General features: G+C 42.3%; 1 protein-coding gene across 3 annotated transcripts; it reads left to right on the forward strand.

Annotated features, from left to right (window-relative positions):
* Positions 1-1,350: 1,350 nt before the first annotated feature.
* vaspb (vasodilator stimulated phosphoprotein b) lies at positions 1,351-27,375 on the forward strand. Of its 3 annotated transcripts, none has more exons than XM_085795194.1 (14): positions 1,351-1,614; positions 17,234-17,405; positions 19,905-20,085; positions 20,685-20,751; positions 22,112-22,224; positions 22,522-22,793; positions 23,361-23,494; positions 23,734-23,785; positions 23,932-23,959; positions 24,076-24,115; positions 24,337-24,393; positions 25,064-25,136; positions 25,727-25,784; positions 25,880-27,375. In XM_085795194.1, the coding sequence occupies exons 1-14, from the start codon at positions 1,610-1,612 to the stop codon at positions 25,912-25,914; spliced, it is 1,287 nt and encodes a 428-aa protein (XP_085651320.1). In that variant the 5' UTR covers positions 1,351-1,609; the 3' UTR covers positions 25,915-27,375. The 3 variants fall into 3 exon arrangements, with proteins under 3 accessions (XP_085651320.1, XP_085651321.1, XP_085651322.1); XM_085795195.1 differs by having other exon boundaries at positions 22,127-22,224; XM_085795196.1 differs by lacking the exon at positions 24,337-24,393.
* Positions 27,376-27,875: the final 500 nt, after the last annotated feature.

Genomic DNA, 27,875 nt, shown 5'->3' on the forward strand with positions numbered 1-27,875 from the left:
ATGCCTTGATGTATTAAACATATGGGCGAGGTAGGCAACCAGAGCATGTTTAGCTGTTCCTAGTATCGTGAGCAAAACTGGGCACTGGTTCAGATGGTTCAGATGACCATTTTGGCACAAGTGGAGTAACACATTAACAAATGTATTTGCATACATCCCAGTCAAGGAAGAGGTCTGAGGTTGTGGCTCATGAAATTGAGTTGGGTTTAAAAGAGTTTAAGCAGATAAAGTTCCCAAAATCCTCATAACCACATTACCAAGCATTAAAATCCCCCAAATTACAACAAGAGGAGGAGCTTATTCATGAGTGAGTAATTAATTTATGTTTTAGTAAGCTATGCTTAGGCTACTGTTATTAGGCTATTATTATTATTATTAAGAGGTCATAGGTAGGCTACAACTCCAGATCAGCAATAATCTAAGAGTGACACTCTACCCATTTGAGTAGGCTATTTTGTTGTCAACAGTGGCAAAAGAAGTAAAAATACCAAAAAAAAAGTTTTTCTAGTCTTGCATTTATAACTCTGCTTCAGCAGAAGTACAGAAGCAATATTATGAATATACTGCATGTAGCAAAAATAAAAACAAAGCATCAGACAGCAGTGATTTGATTGTTGTTGGTGATACATTAATGTACGAGAGAGGAGTTACAGATGGTGGAGGTAAAACTTGTTTCTACAATTTTATATACATTTGGATTATTTATTATAAATCAATGCAATACATATCATAATCCATATTCAGTAATGAGTGGCTACAGATAATGTTTCATTAAAAAAGTATTGAAGTGCAGTCGCCTATATTCAAGTAGGCCTACTTATAAACATACAGTGCTATACTATTTAGTTAATCTTACAATTAAACATAATGTTTGCTACTTTCAGTTCCTCTAAAAATAAATCACAACAAAAGTAACTGAAAATCAAAAATGCTCGCATTGTTGAGTTGGAGGGTTTCCCTTTTTCCGAGGCGGACCTTAACGCATCGCAGGATTGTAGCCTACTTGGAAGCTGGCGGGTTGGGCCAGACTCCAATGAATTTGCACAAACCTACCGACAGACCGACCGACCAACCGAGGGAGGGAGCGGAGGAAAAAAAAAAGTCCGACGCAGGCATACGGGGGGGTTTAATCTCCAGAAAGAGAGCGATAAACCGGCTGAAAGTGTGACAAGAGAAGAAGTGCTGTTATTTCGCCTGTTTTTCCCCCCGCTGGAGCTCCCCTTCTCCTCGGCTTCTTTTTTTTTGCTCGTAGATACAAATGTGGGATAGTGATTGGAGTTGACAAGCCCGCTCCACTACTGTATCTACTCTCTGCCCCCTCCTCCTCCTCCTCCTTTCCTCCTCCTCCTCCTCCTCCTCTCCCGCTCCACACAACCAGGAAATCGTCGAGGTGTGCTTCTTTATCCCGCTGGTGGTGGCTACCCCGTTTGCGGGTGTAGATGCGCTTTCTTTTGTAGCCGATATTCCTCGTTATTTTTTTTATTTTTATTTTTATCCTTAAATTAAACTTCACCGGTTTGACTTTTTTTTTTTTTTTATAAAGCCGGGCTTCAGCTCTGAAGTCAGCCAAACTTGCCTACGAGGAGAGGATCTCCACTCTGGCCGAACAATGAGGTGGGTAAAGCGGCACAAATCCCTTCACCTTCATTGTGTTTTCCAGACTACATTTTGGTGTTTTCGGCTACTAGTTTTCACAAAGGCGACTGGTAAATGCTGACCCTGAAACACCTCTCTGGGGCCTGCCGTACTTTATTTGCCCCCCTAACTCACATGTTCCCAACACATAAAAACGCGTTTCTCGTCCAGAAACAACTCGTCTGTGGCTTTTGTGGTGGTGGTTTGAACCACAGGGACGCGCATGATGGGATTTTGTGGCATGTTTTTGTTATTATTAGCTATTTTTTTGTTGTAATTAGTGGCCTTTGCAAGTGATTAACTTCATGGTCGTGTGTGTTTTATAAAAATGTACTGGTGTGTGACGAGAGAGCCTAGTCCTACCTGTTCAAGTGTGGCTGGCTTCAGGAAAACATTCACAAGTAGGGGTAGTTCAGCAGGTCAGATGACAACAACATACTTTTGTATCTGTTTCAAACACTCCATGTTGAATCCTTTGTTTTGCTCCACCTCACTGTTGTTGTGCATGGATCCAAACTGTGACACCACCATTGTGCAAAAAAAAAAAAAATTAACCATGATATCTAAACTAGGCTACTGTGTTTATAACTAAGGTTTGAAGTGAGGGTATCATGCATGGTGTCCCACTCAAATGCACTCATCCACTTTGCTGCGCCCCAAAATGCATGTGCTGTTTATATCATGTCATGCACACCAGAAACAACACGTTCAGCTCATCCCCTCGACTACTATTTTTCTCCCTCTGGGAGTGTAGAGGTTTTTTACACACAGTGAACAAAAATTGTTGTGTGGAAATTTCATGTCCACGAATTCCACATCCTGTCACAGCCTGTGCAGTTGGCAATTACATGCTTTGAAGCCACCGCTGCTGGCTGGGCTTTCTCCAGGCTGATTCTTTCCCCCCTCCCGCCTCACTCCTTCACATTTAAACAGAGCAGCAAAGCACTTGTGTCAAGGATCAACTTTGTAATTCTTAAAGCTTGACAAGTGTGAGTTTCATTGTGGACCTTGAGGTGCAGTGAAGTGCGGTGGTGCAGGGCCGATAACCTGTGTGACTAGTTCTTTATCTCTTGCTCACTGCGCTGCTCCTAAAGGTAATAATATATCTCGACTCAGTCTCAGGCACATGGGTTGGTCCGAGCTTTGTATTTGTTTTTCACATTCTTCTGCACTGTATCTTTGATTGGAGGAGGAAGTGGAGGCACTTGAAGCACCTGAAATCCTGCCACAGTCACAGCTGTGCATGAAACATACCCTGATAATGAGGCCATTAGTTAAGCTAATGCAGCAATTAGCAAAGACTATTGTGTTAATAGACTTTACACAATAGACAGGCAGTTTGATAAAAAGTAAACAGCATTTGTTTTTCTTGTTGTTATAGGCCTACTCCATGGTATACCTGAGGTGTTGTCAGACACATACACACAGATCACAGACAGACAGCATACTGTTCTGCTTCTATGGTGTATAATAAAATTATTACACATCATAGAAATAGATAAGCAGACTGCTTTATTGTCAAATTGCTCAGCTACACTCAAAAAACATTTCCCCTTCCATAAATAAACCACAGCAGCAATTGGACAGCACCAAAAACAAACATTGAAGTTGAGAGCATTTATATCTCCATTTAGATTTCATCCTGCCTCTGTTTCCTATAGCAGTCGCTGGGTAGCATCTGGCTCGGCCATTGCAGTCCTTAACTCTAAATGGATATTGCTCCTGCTGGGCCCTCCATTGTGGCCCAAACAGTTCATGTCACCTTGTATAATAGGTGAAGACTGGAATGCAGCACCAACTCATGTTCATTGTCATTTCTCTCTGTGGAATGTAAATGTTGACACAGAAGTGCAGTCAGTTGGTCAAAAGTTCAGCAGTTTGACCCAGTTGAGAAAATGGTTCAGTAATGCACAGCAGCTTTAGTCGGTAGAAAGTAGAAACCATAGTGCTGGAATCTCCACTGACCAATCTGCTGCGTGGCGTGCTGCTCATCTGTTGGTTGGTATCCTCAAAGCGAATCCATCTGCATGATGATTCACTGCTGTTGTGAGAGAGAGAAGTGACTCCCATCTCCCGATGTGACTCACTGACTGGGTCTCTGTGATTAAAAGACCTGTCATATCTGACACCAGCAGTATGGCTGCCCTGGAGGGGATTGGGGGTGAGGTGAGGGAGGGGGGGAGGGGGGGAGGGGGGGGGGGGTCAAGTATTAAAGCACATGATGGGAGCATACACATGCAGACAGGTGTAATGCATCTGCTTAACACGCTGTTTGCAGTCTAAGGAGTTCCCTGTGCTCAGTTTAGAAGCTCTACATGCCTGGAGGCGACGCCAAACTTGGTTTCTCCACTGTTCTCCTCACACTCCTCCTGCATGAAGCTTATTATTGATCAGCCTTAAAAGCAAGGAAATGGCCTCCCCCTCAGTCTCCTTTGTGTCTCGGCTCCAGCTTTTTTTTTTTTTTCTGCCTCGGCAGTAACTGGAGAGGAATGCAGCTCGAACAGTGATCTTTAGCAGTTTTGCTGTCATATCTTCCTCTAATGTTCTACTTCTTGACCTCATGTCCCAACAGGCCAGTAGCCGTCATTTAAGGAATTTAGCAATATTATATTGCGTCTGTCCATGTAAGGATAACAGGATGAATCTCACTGGTGTTGCGTTAGCTACATATTCAAGCCGTGTTGTTGTGTAATGTTAAAAACACTTTGCGCCTGGTGCGTTGATGCTGATTTTACATGTCTCCACTTGTTCTTTTAATCTCTTGCACAATTCTTTTGTTTCCCTTTAAAGTCTGATGTCAGTGGCAGTAGTCTTTAAGCTTGTGTGCAATCTCTACTCCTCCCTAAAATCAATTTGAAAATTGAAAATATTTATCAAAAGTAATGCTTGCGTCCTTTAGAATCGGTACCATTCATTCAGCTTGAGCTCTGTAAAACTACATTGTTCTTAGCCAGACTGACACACTGTTGTTGTTGTACCATAATAATCTGTAGACATCCTGCGCACATTTTATGGTGAACATTAGCAGCCATTTCTAATTTATTTTTCAACCAAACTCATGGTAATATTCACAATTAAGCCTGCGTCCCAGAAGCAATAACAATTTGGGGCGTTTCCGGGGGGGTGCTGTGCTTGTGGGAACTCTTATCTATAATGGATTAAGAGTAATGGCTTTATTTCATGCATCATAAAGAGTTGCATGTTGATGTGCCCTTCAGGAGACTCCTCAGCGCGTCGTCGTGCAGTTGGTGTGACGGTGTATCCAAATGATCACAAAGCCTGTGTGCTCCCATCACTTTGCACACTCCATTATTAAAATGGTTCTGCCTTGTGAGTTTGTCCCTCACAACACCCAATCACTGCTACCCCCTCCCCTGAAACAATTATACCCCTCTTGGTCCTCCCACTTCTCATACTCATAAATAGGCCATTATGCCAGCCTGCCTCTTGGATTAGACGCTTTGCTACAGGAGTTGCTCAACATACAAAACCTTCCATTGTCTACTTGGTGACAAATCCAGTTTCCTTGGTGGTGGCCGATGTTTTTTTTTTCATAAATTGTGCCTTTAGGCTGTTATGTTCTCTCTGTATGGTATTGTTTGTTTCTGTGATCACTTATTTTTAACGTAACCTTTGCCCTAACAAGCACAGTAGACCCGTATCGCCAATACTAAGCAGCTGTTCGCTCCGTGATCTTGGTGTTTTGAAACTTGTGTTTAAACTTTTGTCACAGCAAGTGAAGTGGGAAAAACTGTGTAAATTGCTTGCACTGAATAATGTGGATACAGTTCTCTGTCATGCAATCTCATCAATATGTACAGTGTGATATAGAGCAAATAAACAAGTCATCCATTAAGCTTATGTCAACTCTCAATCTCTCACCATCCGGTTGCCTACATGAGAGGATTTCAGTTCTATATCTTTGTAAATGGAACATATTCCATTTGACTTGTTTAGGCAAAAGAAGCAAACTAGGAAAAGATCGTGGGCGTTTTTTACTTTCAGTACCTCACAAAACAAACAACAATGGTTTATTTTAAATAAGTTGTTTGAAAATAAAAACAATCCTGAGCTATTGTGTTATAAATTTTCCAGACACTGAAATTCCAGCCTTCTCACAGATGACATTAACAGATGGTGCGCCGAGCTTGCATATGGTTAATTCAGTAAATGGTGCATTGGCAAACCATTATTCTACATCGGTTGTGAGTACATTTTCAATATTGCTCTAAGCAGTTAGGATTAGGATAAGCAGAGCTCGCTGACTGGTCTAATGCAACCAGAGATATCAAACAAATCATCTTGTTGGGTAGAGCTCGTCTTTCCACGTAACCTTGCTCTTAAGTAATGATCTAAGTTGTGGCTGGAAAAGCTGGAAAACAGGAAGTAAATATTTCTGTTGTCCACATAAACATAGGAATTGCCTGTTATTTGGCTGTCTCTCATCCTCCATGGCACTGAGATTACAATTCATAGAGTTTAGTTACAGGCAGAATATATTGATCTGACACTCCGACTCAATTGTTTCACTTCATTCATTCAAGCAGACAGTGTCCTCATTTTTACTCATTTTCATGCTGGGGTTGGGGCGGTTTAGTCTAAAGCTGCAACACTGATAAATTCAGATTCTCTCATTATTATTATTTCAATGAATAGATCCTTTTTTCCACAGTTGGCGTTTGAAAAATACAAGTAATATGAATGCATGTACTTGGGCTGAGAGAGGATACAAATGACATTTTTCATGTCTTTGTGACATTTTGTAGACCAAACAATTAATTGAATTGAAGAAAATAATCTGAACAATGAGAAGCAAGTGGCGTATCTGTCCAGCTGACAGCAGGAAGAGGCTGTAGTGGTTGTAGGACGAGTTACAGTTAACATTTTTAGAGATTTAAGAGTAGGCTATTTTATCTGTTGGTAGACGTAGACCGATATCTTGACCTCTGCAAACTTGTTGCCAATTTTCTGATGCTATTTTCAATGGATGCAACAAGGTACATAGGAAAAAAGATCATGGATGATGATATTGCTGATCACCATTCTTCATCCCATCTATAATATAAACCTGCCTGATTGTATAATTGTTTTCTCTAACCAGTGGAAATAAACTCAGTGGAGTCAACTAGACATGTAAAATTTGCTGAAAAATAAATGTATGTCCCTTTTTTAAGTTTCTGTAGTCAACGTTTTGACTTCTCTTCCGGGAAAGATCAAACCACCATCAGTGTGAAATCAAGCAGAGCTTTAGAGTGGATGAAATGAAGTTAAAAGCACATCTGCAAACCCTGTGGTCTTTTCAGCAGTAGCCAGACAAGAGTGACATCATCCCCGGATGATGGAGAGCCAGGGTCTAACATCGTAGTGAAACCAAAGCTCGCTGCGTGGAGAAATGCAGTAGTGATATATTGTATGGTCAGCACTACTAATGGCTACAAAGATACATTGGGTTCATAAAGGGGTCCACAGCTTAATGGAGTGTAATGGATGCCAGTTAGTATAAAAACTGCTTTATGCTGTCAGCCATCTTAACGATTCCTTGTACTCAGGTCCACGGATCTTAACTCCACTTATGGTGATGATACACAAAGGCTGCATGAGATAAAACAGTATTGATAACCAGTAACTGCTGTACTGGTCTGTTGTACAACAGTGTCCTTACGCTATCATTAGGCACCACTTACACTGTGGGCAGTAATGAAGGGTATTAGTGTTTGACCAGATGTGAGCTAAAGGTTTATTATTATACAGAAAGATGAAGGCTTGATAGAAGAACCTGCTTCTGTTGAAGACCAAGCCATTCTCTGCATACCTTTTTTTCTGTATTAATAGCAATGCACACAGTTTTGTTACAGAGACCGTTTTTGCTTGAACCTCCATGAACCTCACAGCATTTCCTCTTTCCCAGCAGTCTGCTCTGTCTGAATACTACAAGTTCAGTTTAGGAGCTTGATTTAGAGGCCCACTGAGTTGTCTGTAGAGGACTTTCTTCTTGTTCTTCAGTCAGAGGTGAATACTGGCCATGTGCAGGTGTTTATAATAACACTGGTGCTTCATTAGTGTAGCCGTGAGATACCCAGGTCTGCTTCTAAGCTTTCAAACACCTTTTGGAGTCTGTAGTTGCCATTGTTCAACATGAGAACAAGAGCTGTACCAATGAAAGTCAAAGGCGCTATTGAGAAAGAAAAGCAAGAATAAAACCATTGGATCAGGAAAACTTTAACATTACCAAACTGAACTGTGTGGAAGAAAGAGTTTAATGTTATGCTGATTAATGAGAAAGGGAGTGGGAGGCCAAGGAAGACCTCCACTGCTGAGGGCACTTTACCCTTAAAAGAAAAATCCTTAAAGCAGAAGTAAGCGATCCGGTCGTTTTGGCTAATGCTGCGTTCCAGGTAGGCTTTTGAAACCGTAAATTAAGTCACAACTTACGACTTTGTAGCGTTTCAGGCAACCCACTCGTGTTTTTCCGACCTGTTTTACCTGTGAAAGTGCACTATAACGGCCACTCGTAACTTCCGACCCGTGAACTCGTACCAGATCGAACTGGTATGACTTCACAGGTCGGAAAAACACGAGTTACGAGTTTCCTTGAACGCACCATAACAGTCCTCGTCCCTACGTCACCACATTAACGGCGTCCCTTGGCTGCACACACAGCCCTGCATGCCGTTCTCTCTCCTCATTGGATAAAAACTGTAGGATACGATAAATGTTTTCTCCTCGGCTCAGAGCAGAGCAGAGTGACTGACAGACCCGTGTTTCGGTCCAAACGCTCTATGTAAGTGATTGCTGTCGGAAGATATAACTATTTAAGACTTATATTAACACAAATATATCACTTCCTTCTGCTTTAAATGTCTGTCCAACTGATCACTGCAAGTTGTGAACTGTTAAACAGGACGGCAGATTGTGAAAAAGTACCTGAAGGAGCCAGCAGAGTTCTGTAAATCTGTCGTACTGATGGCAAGAGCAAAATATAGAAACAAAAGGGAACCACCCACTATTGAAGCTTATCACTTCATCTGTGAAAAAGGTGTCGCGGCTTGAGCATGTATGGCCTGAAAAAGTACAGGCACATGAATTTTCATTGAGCACAATTCATTCTTTCAACATAACGATCCCAAACAAACTGCTAAGACAGCACAGGAGTTTTTCAAAGTTAAGACAAAAAGCTGTCCATCCCAGTCACCCGATCGGCCTGAAATGAAATGAGTGTCTGTGCATAAAAGTGTTGTAATTTCAATAAGATGAAACAGAAATGTATGGAAATACCCTTGAATTAAAGTCTGGAATATGCACTTTAATTATGTCTCAATTGCTTGATTTTTAAATTAGCATTAGCTATAATCTCTGTATGCAGAACATCAGTCACATTGGCTTGTTTGTAACGAGTGGAAGTGTTATTATGTTAACCTGCACTGTCCCTATCAAATAAACTAAATTACATTTTTGTTGGACAGAGCGACATAACAAAGAAACATGTCTTTGTCCCAAACCGTATGGAGGGCACAGTGTAGTAAGCTCGGGGTTTACAGCAGTAGAAATGAGGATGCTTTCAAAAAATAGTGCCGTTTATATCATTAATATATATATGCCCGCTTCATAAGAACTTTTTAGTAAACACACAGAAACCTAAATAAATTCAGCACTGGCTGTGACTACTCCTTTGCCTTAAACCAGCAGCAGTTCTCCTCGGTACCCCGGCTGTGTCAAGTGTCCTCTCGTCTCTTCATGTAATCCCAGACCGACTCCATGATGTTGTGATCAGAGCTCTGCGGGGGTCACGCCATCTGTTGCGGCACTCCTTGTTCTTCTTGTCGCTGAAGATAATTCTTTATGACTCCTACTGTATGTTTGGGCTCGTTGTCATGGCGCTGAATGAATGCTGGACCAATCGGATGCCTTCCTGATGGTACCATGCAATGAATAAGAATCAAAACTTCAGGGCTGCAACTAAGGATTGTATTCATTATTGAGCAATCTGACAAATGTTCTCTCAGTTTTTTATTGTTTAATTGTTCCACCTATAAATCTGTATACAAATTGGTTATTTTGTTTAGTCAGCAGTGCAGACCCCTAAATAAATATACTATAGTGTTAGTACTGTCGAATATGGCAAAGAAAAGAAACAAATCTTGCATTTGAGAAGTAGAACCAGACAATGTTTTGCATTTTTGTAATTTGGATTTAAAGATAGTTGCTGTACCCCAAACCTTTTCACAGTATTTTATGCCCCCCTTTTTCATTGTGTTTTGTTATGTGTGTGTGTGTGTGTGTTAGTGTTGAGGTTCAGTTTTCAGAAGTATCAGGCCTCGGGGGGGCAAAGCTTTCACATGTGAGAAGAAAAAGTGAATTGTGGCCGTCTTTATTGCGCACTCTTTATTACACGGTGTTTTCTGTCATAAACTTGGTGTCCTGCTGATGATTGCTGGATGATTAGCTTTGTTGTCGTGCATCATACTGTAGGCGGCTTTTGGAAAGAGGCAGCACACAGCGCAGAGTGGATGGAATGCAAGCCGGCCAAAAATTGGCAGGGCCAGGAGGAGGATTATCTAAGTGGCCACTATCTGCAAAGCGGGCTAATGTAAGGTCAAAGTCTGCACACCACACACTCCTCCGTCTCGATATCAATGAGAAGCAGGAAATGTGATTAAGGTGTTGCCTTCTCTTTCTTCCTTCTCTCAACTCTGTCTTTACCCCACAACAATGGGCTCTGGTGAGTTGAGTGAAGGTGTCCTTTCTTTCTTCAGTGCGAAGGCAAAGAGAGTTGCATGTCAGGGCAGCTGAGAGTCTCTCTCCAGAGAAGCACGTCTGCCTCCTCCTTAGCCCGAGCTGAGGAGGATGTGCTCCAACCTGTAAAAGGAATTGAGCTCAGTGAGGAGGACAGAGGTGAGATGGTTCCAAATATGGGCATTAAGTGTGCCAGTCGTGTCCCCCTCCTCCTCACACACACACACACACACACACACACACACACACACACACACACACACACACACACACACACACACACACACACGTATCCAGCGCTGCCTCAGAAGCAGGAAGGAATTCATTTCAACCCTTGGAAGTGGTCAACAAAATGAAAGTTCGTCCTTTCAACTTTTCCCACAATCCTCTATAAACGCTGCCAGGCAGAGCTGAGTCAGTGCTGAAAGAACGCCGAGGGGTTTTCTCGGTAGAGCTGCGTACGCCTGACGGTGTTCAGACAAAAAAACAAAAATTGAGTCAAGGAGTTATAGCCTGGGTGCCTGTGTCTGTGTGGCTGTCTGACACGGGAAGGCAGAAAGCTGTAGCCTACAGCGAGTGTGAGTGTCAAATTGTGAGCTTGGAGCAGCATGCTGGGACCTGTGTGAGGAGAAACAGGCATGAGGAAGAGGACAAAGAAAGAGGGAGTGAAGTTAGCAGAAAGGAGGTCTACTCTCCCAGCCCTCTCCCTTCTTTCAGGTTTTATTAAACCTTTACCGAAGTGACAGTTGGATTGTTGCTTTTCAAAAAGTGTTTTCTCTATAAAGTTAATCGTATCACATAGATAATGTATTTGACTTCATCCTCTAAAAGGCTATTGCGAGTAACTAGTTCTGCTTTTATTTCCTGTTGTAGGTCAATTATACTTGTAAAATGTTCAATATTTCAATAAAGGAAAAACTTCTCTGTTTGCATCATATAGGATCATTTCCAAGGGGAATCCCCAGAAATATTTAGATCAGTGTCCTTGTTTTTGTTCTCCTTCCACTTCGTAATCCATCAGACGTTTATTCCACAGTCTGTACGTCGAGCTACATATTAACATTTATGGGGCAGCAGCGGTCTCTCACAACAGCACCGGCCCATCGCAATTTGAAAGCTTATCTAGCACCTACTGATGCAGTCAGTGATAGTCGTTGAATAGCGACATGGGAAACATGCTGTTTTCATGAGGTGAATGTGGTTTAGAGGCTGATTCCAGTGTCATGTGGGCCCAGCTGAACATCACTGACAGCCATACATATGGCCCCGAGGGTGGTTTGAGGACAGCGTGCTGTCAGATGACCGGGCCCACCGTCAACAGCCTATTGTGTGGGCTCCCCATGCCCGAGTCAGCATCAGAGGTCAAGTACTTTGCCACCATCATGACCCGAGTTCAGTGTTTGTTATGAGGCAGCAGTATACTGACAAGCGGTTTTTACACTTCCCTTTTTCCCCCTCGTCTCAAACAATATTTTAGTCTTCTGCAAAGAAGAAATGACTGAAAACAAAACTGGGATTTTATTGCATTGTACACAGAGGAGTAGCATGCACATACTGGCACATGCTGAGTTGTTCCCATGTTATCTCTTACAAGTGCAGCGACTTCCCTTTTTCCCCTTCTGTCTGTGTTTGTGTGTCTGACTTTCGAAGCTTAGTCATATGTCAAATATTCAGGTGCTCTGGTTGGAAACGGGAAGTTTCAGACTTAACTTATGAATGAGTTATTATCACTAAATCCTCTTATTCAGTGTTATGAGCCTCGGGTTTCATTTATTTAAACTGAGATGGAGAAAAAAACATGCTAATAGACTGAAGTAGTAAATATTTTTCAGTTGACTATAACATCCAAAACACATATGAACACACAGTAGAACATGTATGAACATTTTTCTCTATACACATCATGGAGGGGTGGTTAAATTGGTGCTTTTATCTCAGTATTAATAAGTGTTGTATATAAAATGTGGTCTGTTTTTAACAAGGAGAATGAGGAAGTTGTTTGGTTTTACACTATTCAGTGACTCAGCCTCACCTGCTGTCTGGTTCTGATGTCACGTTTTAACGTCAGAAGTAATAAATCACAGTTTGCATACATTAAGCTTTACTAATCTTATCATGACACCAGTTTCTCGCCTTATTTTTCAGATGTTCTGATGCTATATTGTTTGTAATGCTCTGTCTGCAGTAGACTGTCAGACGTCTCAGCATGAGCTACTGCTGTAGGTTTCAGTGTTTTTTTGCTGCGTGATGATTACCACACAGAAAGACACTTATCCCTGAAGGCAAGAATAACTCAAAAAGCCTGAACATCATTAAAAAATGATAGTTGGCTGGAGTTGTGAGGACAAAAAAAGAAAAGAAAAGAAGCCTTTTCATATAGCGGTGTTATGAGCTCCAGGAGGAGAAGGAAGCCTGGCGAATGAGGAGATACATCAAGCCGGAGACAAATGGCATTACTCTACTTAGTGTCTAGACATCGCTGTGTAACTTCAGTCTGTCTCGTCTCAGCAACATGACTAACGTCTGTATTTCACGTGTGTCATTCTGTGTAAAGCTATGTCATGATGTGAAGCATTATAAGAAACATGGGATTTACCTGTGTTGTTATTATTAGGCTGTGCAAAAGGTCTGCCTTTCATTTTGGCTCTAAATACAGTATATTAAGTGAGACGGACCTGTACAGGATATGTCACCAAGAGGCCTCTCAGTCTCCACACATGACTTAGACTTGGTTAAATTGTTTGATTTGGATAGAAGGCAAGTGGAGCAAGCAGTCAAGAGTGGCAGATGAGTGTGGTGGGAGGGTCAGGTAAGAGGAGGAGGAGGAGGAAGAGACAGAGCCACTGGGCTTGACTGTACTTGCCAGCACATTTGGGGAAAAGCTCTCAGAGCACAGCCTTATACAGACATTTCCAAGAGAGCATGTGCCCCGGCCCGTGCACTGCGGTTTCCTGTTAACCCCTCGCTGGCCAAAGAACCACAGAGCAATGAGGAACTCAGTCAGGCTGGAAGAATGGCGAGCGAAGACGGACCGAGTTGAGTTTTCGGAGTGCGCGTTTCTGAGTATACAACAAGGCATTTGCATATCAACCTGCCGGTCATTTTCATGTGCTGAAGTGTTGTAGTCCTTTTGCCCAAGGTGTTTTTAAAGGTTGGTGACTCAAATCCCTCCCAGAGCATCAGCCAGTGACCTATTTGTGCCTAATAGAAAACCTCTTAAGTCAACCGGTCACTTAGTTAGCTTAGAGTCAATGTCCTCTCTCTAGAGGACTGGTGGTCTTTGTCCGAGGGAGGAGAGGAACAGATTGTTTATGGCCGCGCCTGCCATCGTTTATTCCAGCACTAACACACAGTGCAGTCAAACCTAACCACAAGTCCTCTGCTGTTGGGGTGGGGGGGTGGGGGGGTTATACCCAGTGGGGCCGGGTCAACACATGGACACACGTGTTGGCAGGTTGACAGGTGTGTGGACGTGTGCGTGGCCTTTTCCTTTGTGCGCGTGTGCCGCACACTTTTAGAGTTTCAGTGTCCGTAGTTCTATCAATAATGCAGACGCTCAATCTCACTCCTGAGCCCTCGCTTTCTCTGCCATTAAATATGCATCCGTTTCCCAGTCCTGGGTCTCTGTCACCTCCCACTTCCCATAAGCCCTCTCTCTGCCTCACACATCAAGAGCATGCTTGATGCAGATGAGGTCAGCGAGTGCTGGAGCACCATCCAGTCATAGGCTTGCACCTGCTACAAGGGACCGATTGGCCGGCTGCTCAAGGTTTTAAGCCCACAATTAAGGCTCCGACCTTGTCCAGTGCACCTTATCTGTCTTGTAAAAATCTTTCCTGTATCCTTTTGTCAACATGTTCCCCCTGTTGAGCCATTGTTAACGTTTGCTGAAGCTCAAATACTGAACCCAAATATCCAAAGTAATGCACAGTCAATAGAGATTTGTACACCCACAGAGATTTTGGCAGACAGTGTCAAACTGAGAATTAAAAGTTGTAATTTAGCAGATTTTCAACAGGACAATGACAGCAATAATGACTGTCATTATCCAGGATAGTCAATAATTTGCAAACGTATCCGCACAAATGAAGCAGATGTTTTGTGTCTCAGCTCTGGATGTACAGGGAAATATGGATGTTGGTACATGTGCTTTTTTTTCTGTTTTGATTTGAAGATGAATTTTTATATTGATCTTGTATCGGCAGACAATATAGAAATTTTGAGAACTTGACTGATGTTTACATGTGATTTACACACAATATATCAACCAAAAGGCCTAACATGCAAAAAGATTTTTAGTGAAGACCCCGTAAATTACTTTTTTTTCTTAATGAGTTGGCATTTACAGATACAATACATCTGCAATAAGCTCCTGTCCCCATGTCAGTCTGACCAATTCATCAGTCTGCATTTATTTAGCATGGACTAAGCCACCTTTTTACAACATAAATACACCATGACAGACTTCAGATTATGAAAAAAAAACAAAAAACATCTTCTCTAATGTCAACCATACCCACAAATTTGTTGAATCTAACAGTTACATAATGCATGCATAGTACTGTAACCTTTATGATATAACAAAGTGCAAGATATAAATAAACATCAAGATTAAATCTCTTTATTTGTAGGTTTAGGCAAAAAAGCAGAGGGGAGAAAGTTACCCTTAAAATCTGGACTAACATTACTATTGGCACAATTATAATACGGTGTGTGCCAAAAAAACACAATCACAGGAAGATGATTGAAGTTTATGTAATACATGTTTCTGTCACTGTGTTGTGAAGTTGTAAACCACCCTTTGCCTGTTATACAGACAGATTACAGTTCAAGCTAAAAGTCGCTCACTGTTTGTAACGGGAATCGTAAACATGTCTGCGTTCATCAAAACATACACCTTTCCTATTATTATTCTCTCGTTCAGTTGGCCTCATCGTCAGCAGCGAAGCAAAGATCTCATTTTCAATTAAAACACCCGGTTTAAATGTTATCATCTTGTAGGAAAACATAGGGTGTGTGTGTGTGTGTGTGTGTGTGTGTGTGTGTGTTTGTGTGAGCGCATTGATTGTTCAGGCTGGGGCAGTCCTTATTAGGCAGCACTGGCAGCAGGAAGTAGGTTGTGGCTTTGGTGCTGTGTCACAGGAAGGAGCAGATTGTATCATGGGCAGGACAGATGGAGGGAGAGGTGGAGGGGATGGATTAGGGGACTATAGGGAGAGCCTGGGGGGGCAAATAAGGAGGGGGAGTGGTGGTGGTGGTGGTGGTAGTTTAAAAAATTGGAATTGACAACCCACCCCAGCCACCTTTTGTTACTCTGTCCTCCTCCACCGTCTGTACATACTATTAACTGTATTTATGAGGCGCAGGGTTTTCCACTGTTGTTTTCTTATATGTGAAACACACAGAATCAGAATGGGTCAAATACAGTGTAGGCTGAAGAAATAAATGAGCTACATTTGTGTTTCTTTTCTACAAGGACAGATTTCTTTATCTTCAGGCCTCGGTGTCTCATATGCAAACATGCACAGACTCTGCAGCTACCAGCACCATTAACTAAACTCGCATGCACACAGACATTCCTGAGCGCATTGTAAGAATGTGTTGTAACCTGTGTGGATTCTGCCCGCATGCAACTATAAATAAAATGTGTTGTCACGGATCTTGGAGCACATGTGGCTGTTTTTTCTCTCTCTTCATACAAAGCGAGCTGATGTTGGAGGGTTGATGCGGAGCAGGTGGAAGATTCCAGAGCTTTTTGCCTCGCTGGCGGAGTTTGGCACAACTTCCTGTCTTTGTCAGGCTCCATTGTTGTCTCGCCTCCCCATCTTGTTTTGGGATCATCTAATCTTTTTCTCACTTCGCTCCTTTCTTTCTCTGTGTCTCTCTCTTCCCACCTCTTGTTTATGTGTCAAAACATGATGTTTCTCTTTGTGGCTCTTATCCTCCTCTTTGTAGAGATGGGAAGACACTTGACTGAATTACTGTGCTGATAAATCTCCAGGAAGTTTGGAGTACTTCTCTGTCACTAACAGCTTGACAGAAATGTCAGCATTAGCAACACTAAGCGTGTAGTATTCAATACTGTATGTCAGCATCCTGTGTTGTGACAATGTCTCTTAGACGGGACGAAGCTGGACTTGTCTCAGAGATCTGGCTCTCATCTCTAAAATGGTTTGTTTATAATGGACTGTTTTTGATCTGTTTGTCCATCCGGTGTCTCCAGTTCCTCCTCACCTCCCCTTGTGTTTGCTTCTTCCCATCCAGCTGCAATCCACACAGCCCACCATTATTTTATCATTTAAAAAAGCAGGTTTTGCGTTATCTTATTAAATTGTGCATAAATTGCTACTAAAATAACTGATTTATATTGTGGAGTTGTAGAAGAAAAGAACATTAATTGAGATGCCTGGTCACAGTTACTGGGCAAAATAGATGAGAAGTATGAGCCTTCGCCGTCAGCAGCATCTTCTAGATATATCCATGAGTATCTATTAATTCTCAGTCATGCTGCCAGGAAAGAAATACCAAAATCCCTGTGGTGACAGCCACAAAGATTGTTTGATCATACATGTGTTGGCTGAGTGTACAGTCGTTACCACAAGCCTGCGTGGTTTCGTTTTTGTGGCTTCACTTTCGTCCAGCAGTTGCCAGAAGTCTCCGCTCTGAGATTTCACAGTTTATGCATAAGTTTTTTCTTAACGGCAGCAAGTCGATGTTGATGCACCTTTTTAAAGCCTATACTAGTAAAAGATGTGAAGTATCTCTTTTCAAAGAAGACCGAATCACGCCTTGATTACTGAGCTAAAATTCTCATAGCAAAACTAACATACCGTATTCTCTTTCTGTCTTGCCGTCTCTCTTTCAGTGAGTCCAGTATTTGCCAGGCTCGGGCCACTGTGATGATCTACGACGATGGCAATAAAAAGTGGCTGCCGGCGGGTGCTGGACCCCAGGCCTTCAGCAGAGTCCAGATCTATCACAACCCCTCCACCAATGCCTTCAGGATAGTGGGACGCAAGATGCAGACGGACCAGCAGGTAAATGTGCGAGCGTTTGTGCTTTGCCTCTGGAAGTGTGAGTGCATGTGGTTGTCTGTAGCTCATTTATCTGTCTCTGTCATGCGGCCAGTGGGCGACTGTGGACTCCTAAGGCTGTATGAGTAAGCACGTAGGTGTGAGACGGTCTATCTTTGTATGTTCCCATTCATCCACATTATCACTTGTCTTATTTGATACTACACACACTAGGGTCTGGAGACTGCGTTGACAATATATAGTGCATACACCAGTGGTTCCCAACCTTTCTTGACTCAAGACCCCATTTTGACATGACAAATTTTTGGCAACCCCAAATTTTTGGGGGGCCAGCACAAATATTTTTATATGCTGCATTTTATTTGAACTCAATTTATATTCAAGAAAGTGAAAGTATAGAACACAGTTGTTTAAGATTGTGTGTGGTGTTTTTAATCATAATTTTAAAAAGAATAATAATTATTTAAAAAATATTTTCATCAGTAATTACTAGATATTTCAGGCGACCCCATTTGAATTTCAGGTGACCCCACGTGGGGTCCCGACCCCAAGGTTGAAAAACATTGGCATACACTGTAACTTTATCAGTGATTCCCAAGAAGTCATCATCATCAATCGTTCTATAATCCTGTTGATTCCTCATGCTCATTCATTTGGTCAATTATTTACTTAGATTCATAAATGACAGACTGAACTCTGTACTGGCAAGACATGCAGTCTCCTGACACAGTTATAATAAGCTGGTGGCCTACTGAACATTTTACAACAGGGTTCAGTTTCAGCTGGGCCAAGAACGCAAGTTGGGAGAGCGAGAGAGGTTAAAAGCATGCAGGATTTATTGTCCCTCCCTCGCTGAAATGTCTCAACATGACAGTTTGCGCGTATGGCTTTGTCAGCACTGGTTGTTACTCCCACTGTTTTTTGTTCTTTGGGTATGAGAGAGGAGAGGACATAAAAAGAATGGGTCCGCAGATGTTGTTGAGGAAGCTGGAAGACAAAACCAGATGTGTACTACTGGCGGTGGTGATTTTAAGTAATTTATCAGGCATTTAGCCAAAACAATTCTGCCTTGTGCTCATTTACCTCAGAGAGAAGAGACGCATTACAGACATTTGTATGTAAGGTTGTGTTTCCATGCTGCTACTGGTACTGATAGTGTTTATTACAGAATACTGTATTGTACTAAAGAAAAGATACATTTTTAAAGAAAAGTGTGTGGGTCCAAATGTATATCCTTTAGTGTCATGAAAATAGGATAAAATAAGATAATATTCTTAGACTTATTCTACAACGGATTGATGCACACGCATACACATCGCAGGTTGGATTGTTGCTGAGCTTCTTTTGTGGACTAGCTTGGATGACTCTTGGCACTAAAGCTGAATTTCTTGTGGAACTTGAAGTGTTTCATTTTGGGGCACAATGTTGCTATTAGAAGAGGAGAACAAAGATGGTTTCCTTGACAGTATCACCAGATAATGACTGGCCAGTCCTCAGCAGATAAAGGTGGGAAATGTTCTAAATTAAAAACGCTGGGTAAACTGAGTTTGGGTGGGCCAATTGTTGACTACGCCCCCTCCTCTCCCTGCTGCTTTAGTGTCTCTGTCCTTCTTTAAACATTCACGACTCTAAATGTTCCCCAGAGACAGGTCTTAAAGTGGATGATGTTTCCTGCGAGATAGTTAGCCCGTTCAACCATTTCCTGTGACAATTTAGGGAAGAGTCTGATACCCAATAAGGACTCTATATTTGTGTCTGATGGCGACTTGGTTTAGGATGTTGGTGAATGAGAGCAGCGTGGAGCTGATGAGAGGGAGAAGAGCGGCTGTATTCTCTCTCTTCTTCCATGATCTCCCCTTTTATTCTGATTGTGTGCATGTAGAGTAGCTTTTTGCCGACATTATGCTTCTTTCTTCAATTTCTTTGATGCATCCTGGTGTGACTGGATGATTTAACTGGAACATGTTGCTTTCTTTTACTTAAAGATACCAAAGCTCCTCCTTTTTATCCTGGTCTTAGTGTTGTAATGGAGGGTTTAGGAACATTACTGTCTGCAGTGGCAGCTGAACTTGCTGTCCTCTCTTTCCAGAGCTTGTTAATCGCTCCAATATTCACCCTGACGGGGTCTCCTCTCCTCCTGTCTGCTCTGTGGAATCCAGAGGCTGTTAAACAAATACTGAAATGGTGCGTCAGCACATTCAGGCAACGCTCAAATCCAGAACATTTTTTTTTCTTCCTGGTTCATGGGCTTCACGCCACCTGCTGGGTGGAATACAAACCAGGATAATTTATGCACAAGCAGGGATGTGGGTTTGTTGGGTTTCGCTTAATAGTTTTTCCAGCTTCCCAGTGAGCAGTCCGCCTCCCAGAGGATTCCTGGGGGGGGTATTTAACTTCTGGCCTGCAAATCTGGAATTTACTGAGTCATCATTTGTGTGACAAATTGATTTCCTCTACCAAAAGGATCCCCAGTATTTATCGTACGTCTTCTTTCTTCCCCAGGTAGTAATAAATTGTCCAATCGTGAGAGGTCTAAAGTATAATCAGGCCACACCCAATTTCCATCAGTGGCGGGACGCCCGGCAGGTGTGGGGGCTCAACTTTGGCAGCAAGGAGGATGCTGCTCTATTTGCCAACGGCATGGCTCACGCTCTGGAGGTGCTCAACTCTATTGCAGACGCAGGTAAATGTGTTCTCAATCAAATTTCACTTCACTTGATTTTTCATGTCTGCTCACCATGTATTGTGCGTTCATTCGACACATGTCCTGAAATTTTCATCCAGTTCATCCATTCAAGACTAACCCTGATTCACCAAGACCAAGTTTTGTGCTGTGTATGTGCTGGCTCAGGGTATTGGCTTTACACAGCAGTGACACAGGATTGGTACTTTATTCCATGCAGTTTCAATTAGAATTTTCTCACTCAGTTCATATAGTTCATTATGAGGCAAAAAACTACCTCTACTCATCCCATACTGATGTAGCTTTGGTACAGTGTGGCAAACCCAGTCCAATGAAAGACTATAACTTGAAGACATTGTAGTCCATGGTTCAAGTTCCTGCGGAGTGACAGTTGTTGCATTTCGTATTCCACGGTCGGTCTCTCTAATGCAGGCAAAAATAAATAAATCTTCTATCCAAATGCTTGGATAGAGAAGATCTGTACAGCAATAAACTGAGAGATTGTTCAAGAGCAGTTAAACCCGTTCACAGCGATGGCTAATCCCATGTTTTGTTAATCTTTTGTATTAAGGATGTTTTTCTGTGTTGTGTTTTGGCAGGCTATGCAACCCTCCCCCGCCCAGTGTCGAATGGTCCATCTCCAGAAGAGGTTGAACAACAACGGAGGTACTTTCAGGCAGCTTCTAAATGCTACCAACCGTTGTTTTTACTTTTTGTTAAATCTAATAAACTCTAAGCCACATGCCATTGTGGATCCTGTTGTATGGCCAAAAGCTAAGCAATTTTAATCGTTTGTTTAACAAGTAGGTTTTCTTCTTTTGATAAAAGTGTTTTTTACCATTTAGACAACTAGGCTGTTCTGTGAAGCCGCGTGAAGTTTACATTCCCAGCCGGAGCAAACGATCCTCTGGGTTTAGTTGCGTAACAATCGATAGCAAGTCAAGCTGTCTTGGCTTTGCAGTAGTCCCGTTGGCACAGTTTTGCACACACGCATATGTAGAGGATTTGATGGCATTAGCCTGACACTGCTAAACCCTCAGTCAGCCCCTGTAGGTTAAAGGTTGAAAAGCCAGCAAAGGTATCCACCTCTCGCATCAACCCTACCTTCGCCCCATCCAGCTATCTGTTCCATTAGCATTCAGACCTCCCGTGGTGACACCACGCATGCCTGCATAGACCAGGCATTAACCTTTTAATCTCATTTAGACTAAAAGGTAATATGTACAGTGGGGCAGGCTTTGTGATTGGTCCGAGGGACTGTCCGTCAAGTTCCTAACTGCCCCAGTGGCTGCTGACATCATGAGGTTGAGGGAGCCATTAAAACCTTTGAAATCTGGCATAGATAATGGTGTTAGGAGATATTTTTGCATGAATGCTTTTATTTCTGATGACAGTACTCATTAGTATTATGTTGTGATTAGAAAAATGAAGAAAAATGAGACCTGACCTGCCCTCCCCATTTCCTCCTAGCTCACTCGCCTAAGCATTAAATCACAGCGACTCTTGACTTTTTCTGTGCCTCGTGTGATTTTTCAAGTGGGTGCACAAGTACGTTGTATCTGTAATGCTCTGTATACAGCTGTTGTGAGTGGCAGATGTGTTGGGGGAGAGGCAAGGGAGCAGTAGTAAACAGAAGCAGCTTGAATTTAGGCCACCACGTCCAGCTGTGGACTTTTCAGCGGTAGGCTAATCAGAAGCCATGAAATCCAACTCATCCTTTTTTTTTGTATCAAAGTCGGTATATTGAACACAAATCCTGGTTTTATCTCTCCAAACAGGCGCCAAATACTCTTTGTAATAGCAGTTGTTCAAAAACAATTGTTGTGGCATAAATAATCCAATAATCTGCAGGACTTTCACTCATGAAATTGGGGATGGCTACAATCTGCCATCGGCCGTCAATAGCCCCTCAGTCATGATTATTCTGTCTAATCAGCTTAATGTATCCATCCTGTCCAACCACTGGTTTATTTTTGAACACATTCACACATATTTGCTGCTGACAGATGTGTTTATTTGTGCGCAGGTTGGAGCAGCAGAGGTTGGAACAGCAGGAACGGGAGCGACAGGAGAGAGAAAGACAAGAGCGGGAGTGGCAGGAAAGAGAGAGACTGGAGAGAGAACGACAAGCGGCTTCAGGTCAGGAAACACCTGGGCCGGTCAACAAAATGTATCTAACAACTTTACAGTCCAGTCCAGCTTTAAATCACATAACATTGTGCAGGGAAACCCAAGTGATTCATAGTGTTATGAAGGAAACACCCTTGGGTAGCACCTTTTTTTCAAGATATTCTGTATCGGTCCAGTTTTTTACCCTTTTGCCTTCAACTGTTGACTTTTGTGTGGGACCTGTTACTTTTTTTTTTTTTTACCACATGTCAGTGCACCACCAGCGTCACACTTACTAATGGTCTTTATTCCCTATTTATTTTTTAGTCCCAGTTCCTCCTGCTCCACCGATGGCCCCTGGAGGCATCCCTCCTCCACCTGCCCCTCCTCCACCCCCTGGACCCCCACCAGCCTCTAACATCCCGCCACCGCCTGGACCACCTCCTCCCGCCGGACCACCACCTCCCGCTGGACCACCTGCCGCCGGACCTCCGCCAGCCCCGCCCCTGCCCACTGGAGGCGGAGCCCTTGGTGGCGGTGGAGGTGGCGGGGGATTGGCAGCTGCCATTGCAGGAGCCAAACTCCGCAAAGTATCTAAGGTGAATATGTAACGTGTATACAGTTTCACAGAACTGGGGAAAAAGGCATTTCGTTTTGCTGCTCCCTCCGCGAGGAACTCTCTGCAAGATGAATTAAGATTGTCAACCTGATCCCTTTTGATAACTTTGTTAGAATTCTTAAAACTAAGGAACTCGAAAGCATTGAGCTCTGTCACTGTTTTTAAATCAGAAGTTGCACTTCTTTCAATCTATCCCTGATAATTTCATTTTTATTTACTTAACTATTGTTATTTGTATTACTGCTTGTACTTGTAATTTTGCTGCCTCTTGGCCAGGTCGCTTTTGAGAAAGAGAGTCTATATCTCAATAAGCTTTACCTGGTTAAAAAAAGGTTAGAAACAAAACAATTTTATAGATACAGCTCTGAGTGGGGGAGTTTGAAGTGTAAGGTACTGTACAATCACTGCTCTTCTGCTGCTGCGCTGATAAAGTCATTGAATTGTTCTTATTTGCAGAGCTATAATACCTGCAGTTATGAGTCAGTTTCTATTGAGTCACCATGGCTTCAGTGACTGTCTGACTCTCTTTGCTATTTGCTGCCCTCAGCAGGAGGAATCGGGCCCTGCAGCTCCGATAGGCAGAGGTGACCCCAGCCGCAGCAGCAACTCCTCTATTGGAGGAGGGGGAGGCGGAGGCGGAGGCGGTCTGATGGGCGAGATGAGTGCCATCTTGGCAAGAAGGTGGGTAACGGCACAAAGTACCCTGTCACATAAAATATCCAGTGCATGCGTTCTAAAAGTAGAGAATGAGGGTTACTCTATTCCAGCTGTCATATTGAGTTGTTTTGATTTCTATTGATGTCCTGGTTCCTTTGACTAATAATCACATCCTAAATGCATAATATACTGTGTATAACTCATCAAAAACAGCAGTGTACAGTATACAGCAGTATAATTAAAGGTGATCCTTTGTTACACAGGAGGAAAGCTGCAGACACTGGAGAGAAGCCACCTGTGAAGACGCAAGATAATGTACGTCTGATATTTGTCAAATTATTTTACAAAGTTGTTAATGAATTGTTTGTGTACGGGAGAAAAAAAATACAGATTGTGGATAGTTTAGAAAATAGATACGAGGATGAGTCACTCTTTACAGACGCTCTCTCTTTTCTTCACAGGATGATTCAGAGCCTCAAGGTCAAAGCGGTGAGAAGTGAACATTTTTTTATCTGTGGCCACCTACGTTCACTCTGATATTCATTTTTACACGATATACAAAATGAATTTCAATAACTGGTGTATTTATGCATCCTCTCCCTCAGACACCATTAGAAGACCTTGGGAAAAATCAACCATGACCAGGTAATCCTGAATTCCTGAGCTGCCACAGTCAGTAAATATGTAACCCCCACCGCTGCCTGGCATCTCATGTTTTAACTCATCTGTAGAGTAGTCTTCTATCAGAGTGTGTGTGTCTGTGTGTGCTTTTGTGAACATGTGTGCCTGTGGACAGGTGTGCTTTTTGTGTGCGACTGTCCTCCATTTCCATTCTAAGAGCAAGAGTGTGTGTGTCTCACTAACAGGAATAACTCCATCGCCAAGAACACGGACTCCACTCCCTCATTGTCCCAAAGTTTCAGGTATACATACTGCCCCATTCACTCGTCGTGACCTTAGCTCCCCTTGCTCCTCTTTTTCTTTCCAGTCTAGCGCAGCATCACTGCAACCTACGTACCAAGGTAGCATATTTTACAGTTGATAGCACCCTCTAATGGATCAGAGAATGGCATGCACCCGAGGGACTTGCGGGTGAACCCAGCTGAGTGTGCAATCTCTGAAAACGGAACGATAAAATGAAGCTGACAGTGTGAATAACGTTTATTTTTTCATGTCACTCCTGAGTGCTGGGGTTGGTGCTGTCATCTCTCGTGGTGAACATTAGCTTGTCTTGTCTGTCTATGTATGTACTGTAGTTGAAGACATGTGTTTGCAACTGTGGTGGTTAAAAGGTGGATAAACACAACTGGTGCATATGTGTCATATACACCAGCTGGATTTATTTTGATTTATATCAGTGGCATTCATTCATGAATGCTATGAAAGGTGGGTAAATGAGCTTGGAGATGGCGACCCTCATTACATTTCTGCACCTTTTCTCTTTACTGCTCCTTCAATCCTCTGCTGGTGAGATGGTGATGAACTTGATTGACGGTTGCCCTGTCAACGCAGTCCCCTGAACCTTCTTGGCTTTTTGTGGATGACAGAAACATGTGTAAATTGTCTGTATTTGTCTGTCTTGTCTCCTTACAGGGCGAAGCCAGCGAGCAACAGTAGTAACGATGCAGGTGGAGCTGATGACTCAGATTTAGAAAAAATGAAACAGGTGAATTTCTCATCAGAGCAAAAGAGCAGAACCTGAATGAGGGCAATTACATGCACACCCACACCAGGGGGAAAAAATTAAGACCCGTACAGCGCTATCTCTGTCAGTAGAGTTTAGATAAGAAAGCCATGCTTCCAAAATAAGGTCGGGGGAGGGAAGATAACTCATTAACCTGCCGTCGCATGTATACATAGATGTACAGAAACCAGGTTGCTGCAGTACATGTAGACACATTCTACAATAAATCTCTGAACAACAATTGAATAAAAGCAACTGGACTTGTATTTGTCTAGGAAGATGTCTCGCCTCTTATCCAAGGGTCTTCGTCAGTTCATAACGCATCGATGCATTACGACTGATGCGTTACGAACATCTTCCTAGACAAATACAAGTCCAGTTGCCTTCGATTCAATTGTTGCCCAGTGATAACGATGACCTGGATGAATGAGAATATCCACAGACGTTCTACAATAAAGAGTGTAATCAGGTCTTTATGAGAAACATGGCTTTTTAGTTATGTAAGCACACTTGAGTGCTGAAAGTACCATCTCACCATGACTTACATTGTTTGTCGATCAATTTTTCTGCAGGAAATCCTTGAGGAGGTGAGAAAAGAATTACAAAAAGTCAAGGAGGAAATTATTGGAGGTGAGGTTGAGTACTCTTTAAAAAAAATGTTTTAAATAACTTTGCGTTAATGTTACTTGAGGTTCTAAATGTTTGTCTCTTCTTTTCTTTCACAGCCTTTATTCAGGAGCTGCAAAAGAGAAGCACATAGTTCTGCTGAGTGTCAGGTGTAATGGAGGGATGTGATAGATGGAGGAGGCTGAGGCCCGTTGGGGTCTCTCCTCCATTGAGCCCTCCCGTGTAGCCCAGGGATTTCTCTTTTTCACCTACACATTTTTCCTCTTTTCTCTTCTCTCACACAACCACACGTGAGCATACTTGCTTATGTGTACAACATGCATATTCACTTCATGTAAATGGTAACCCAGGGAACCTCCTCACGTCGCCATCCGGCACTTTTGATGATCACTCACTATTACTGCAGCGGTGATCCCATCTCTCCCCTGTTCATTCGTCTCGTCCCGTCCCCTCGTGTCCTGTGTGTGCTCAACTCATCGGAACCAATTCAGAGCACATAGCCACAGCCACAGTTGCTGATCCAGTTCATCATTGTGTACACTCATCATAACCCTCTTTTCTGCAGAAGTCCTGCTACTTGTGTCTTCTCCCTTCTGCTATCAGACGCACCATTTACTGATAGAGCAGTCTTCAGTATTCAGGGACAACGTATTAGTCACATTTTTACTGTAAAAGCAAGATGCTGGCATGCTGGGATCCTTTTTTTTCTTGTTCTCAGTTGACAATTTACTGTTGAAACTCAAACACTGCTATAATAGTTCAGCTTGGACATCCTCTAGCAGTTTATTGCCTCTGATGGTAGTTAGAGGGATGAACTAAACAACAGTAATCGAGGATGGATCAGAAGCCCCACCTCCCTGACTACTGCAGTGTCTCTCCATCAAGTGGACTTTGAGCTCCCGGCAATGGCTAAGAACCAAAACAGCACAACACAAGCCTTCACTGCTGCGAGATAGAGAAGTTAGAGGAAGAGGAGACAAGCAGAGGGAATCTGATGGACAACTTGAGTGCTGTGAAAGAGGAGTGCGTTGTAGTTTTATGATGTGTGAGAAATTTATTCTCTTTGCATTGCACTTGTTCCTGAGGTAGCGTGTCTGCGTGCCACACTGCCTTGACAGACTATTCCCTCTAACTCAAAATGAGATATTATTTGTTGGCCAGTGCAGTGGTCCCACACTGTGCTTCAGCTAGTCATTTTCTTCCATTCTAGCTATGTTTTCTAACTTTGAAACATGAAAAATGGCCATGATGAGGTCAATTAATTTGGCCATGACCAACTGCCTTGAGGATAAATATATAGATATATAGATAAAATATATATATATATAAGGAAAATATATATTTGTTTTGAGGGAAAATGTTAGCAAATATGAAACGGTGTTTCTATTTTAATTGAAGTGACTGGTGAATGGGGATTTTTTTTTCCTTTTTTTTTTTTCCAATGATTGTTTTCTTATAAAATGTTATTTTGGGTTTACTGTTTCTTTTTTCTAATAGAATCTAGGCTTTTTACACTGAAATATTAAGAAAACAGCTTAGAGACACTGGATTAGAAATGCCTTTATAGTCGAATACAGCTGCTTCTTGAAATGCATCACATCGTCTCGAGTCATCTTTTGTGTCCCGGTATTTCTTTGAATTCTGTATCTTGAGTGAAATTCGATTAACTACATGATGTATGATGCAAATGCCATTGTTTCTTGCACTGAAATCCAAACCAATTTGTTCAGAGGGATTTGAGCTGTGTTTAGAAATGTTGCGATACAGAAAAAACATTAAAAGTGTTCAGCATATTATGGTCATTGCGGAATTTTACCTTCCACTGATTTCAGTCCTTACCAAGTTAAATCAGATGTTTTTTGATCACTTGTTTTTTTAGGGGCTCATAGTTGGACTATTGCTTTAAGTAAATATGCTGTTAGGGCTTTAAAAACAAATGGTAGTGTACTAATTTGTCACAGAACTGACATACATGGGCGAGTTATGAGTTCTATGCATATGGACTGCAGTAAAGAGAGAAACATACATGTGTGTATATGTGTATATATATACAGTATGTATGTACTGTGTATGTATATATATGTGTGTGTGTGT

This window comes from Trachurus japonicus, chromosome 13 (genome assembly GCF_045865225.1).
Source record: "Trachurus japonicus isolate A0001 chromosome 13, Traja_1.0".
NCBI lineage: Eukaryota > Metazoa > Chordata > Actinopteri > Carangiformes > Carangidae > Trachurus > Trachurus japonicus.

Coding starts and splice junctions, on each gene's coding strand:
- vaspb (XM_085795194.1), top strand. Junction 17,406..19,904: donor AGATGCAGACGGACCAGCAG/GTAAATGTGCGA, acceptor TTTCTTCCCCAG/GTAGTAATAAATTGTCCAAT. Junction 22,794..23,360: donor AACTCCGCAAAGTATCTAAG/GTGAATATGTAA, acceptor TGCTGCCCTCAG/CAGGAGGAATCGGGCCCTGC.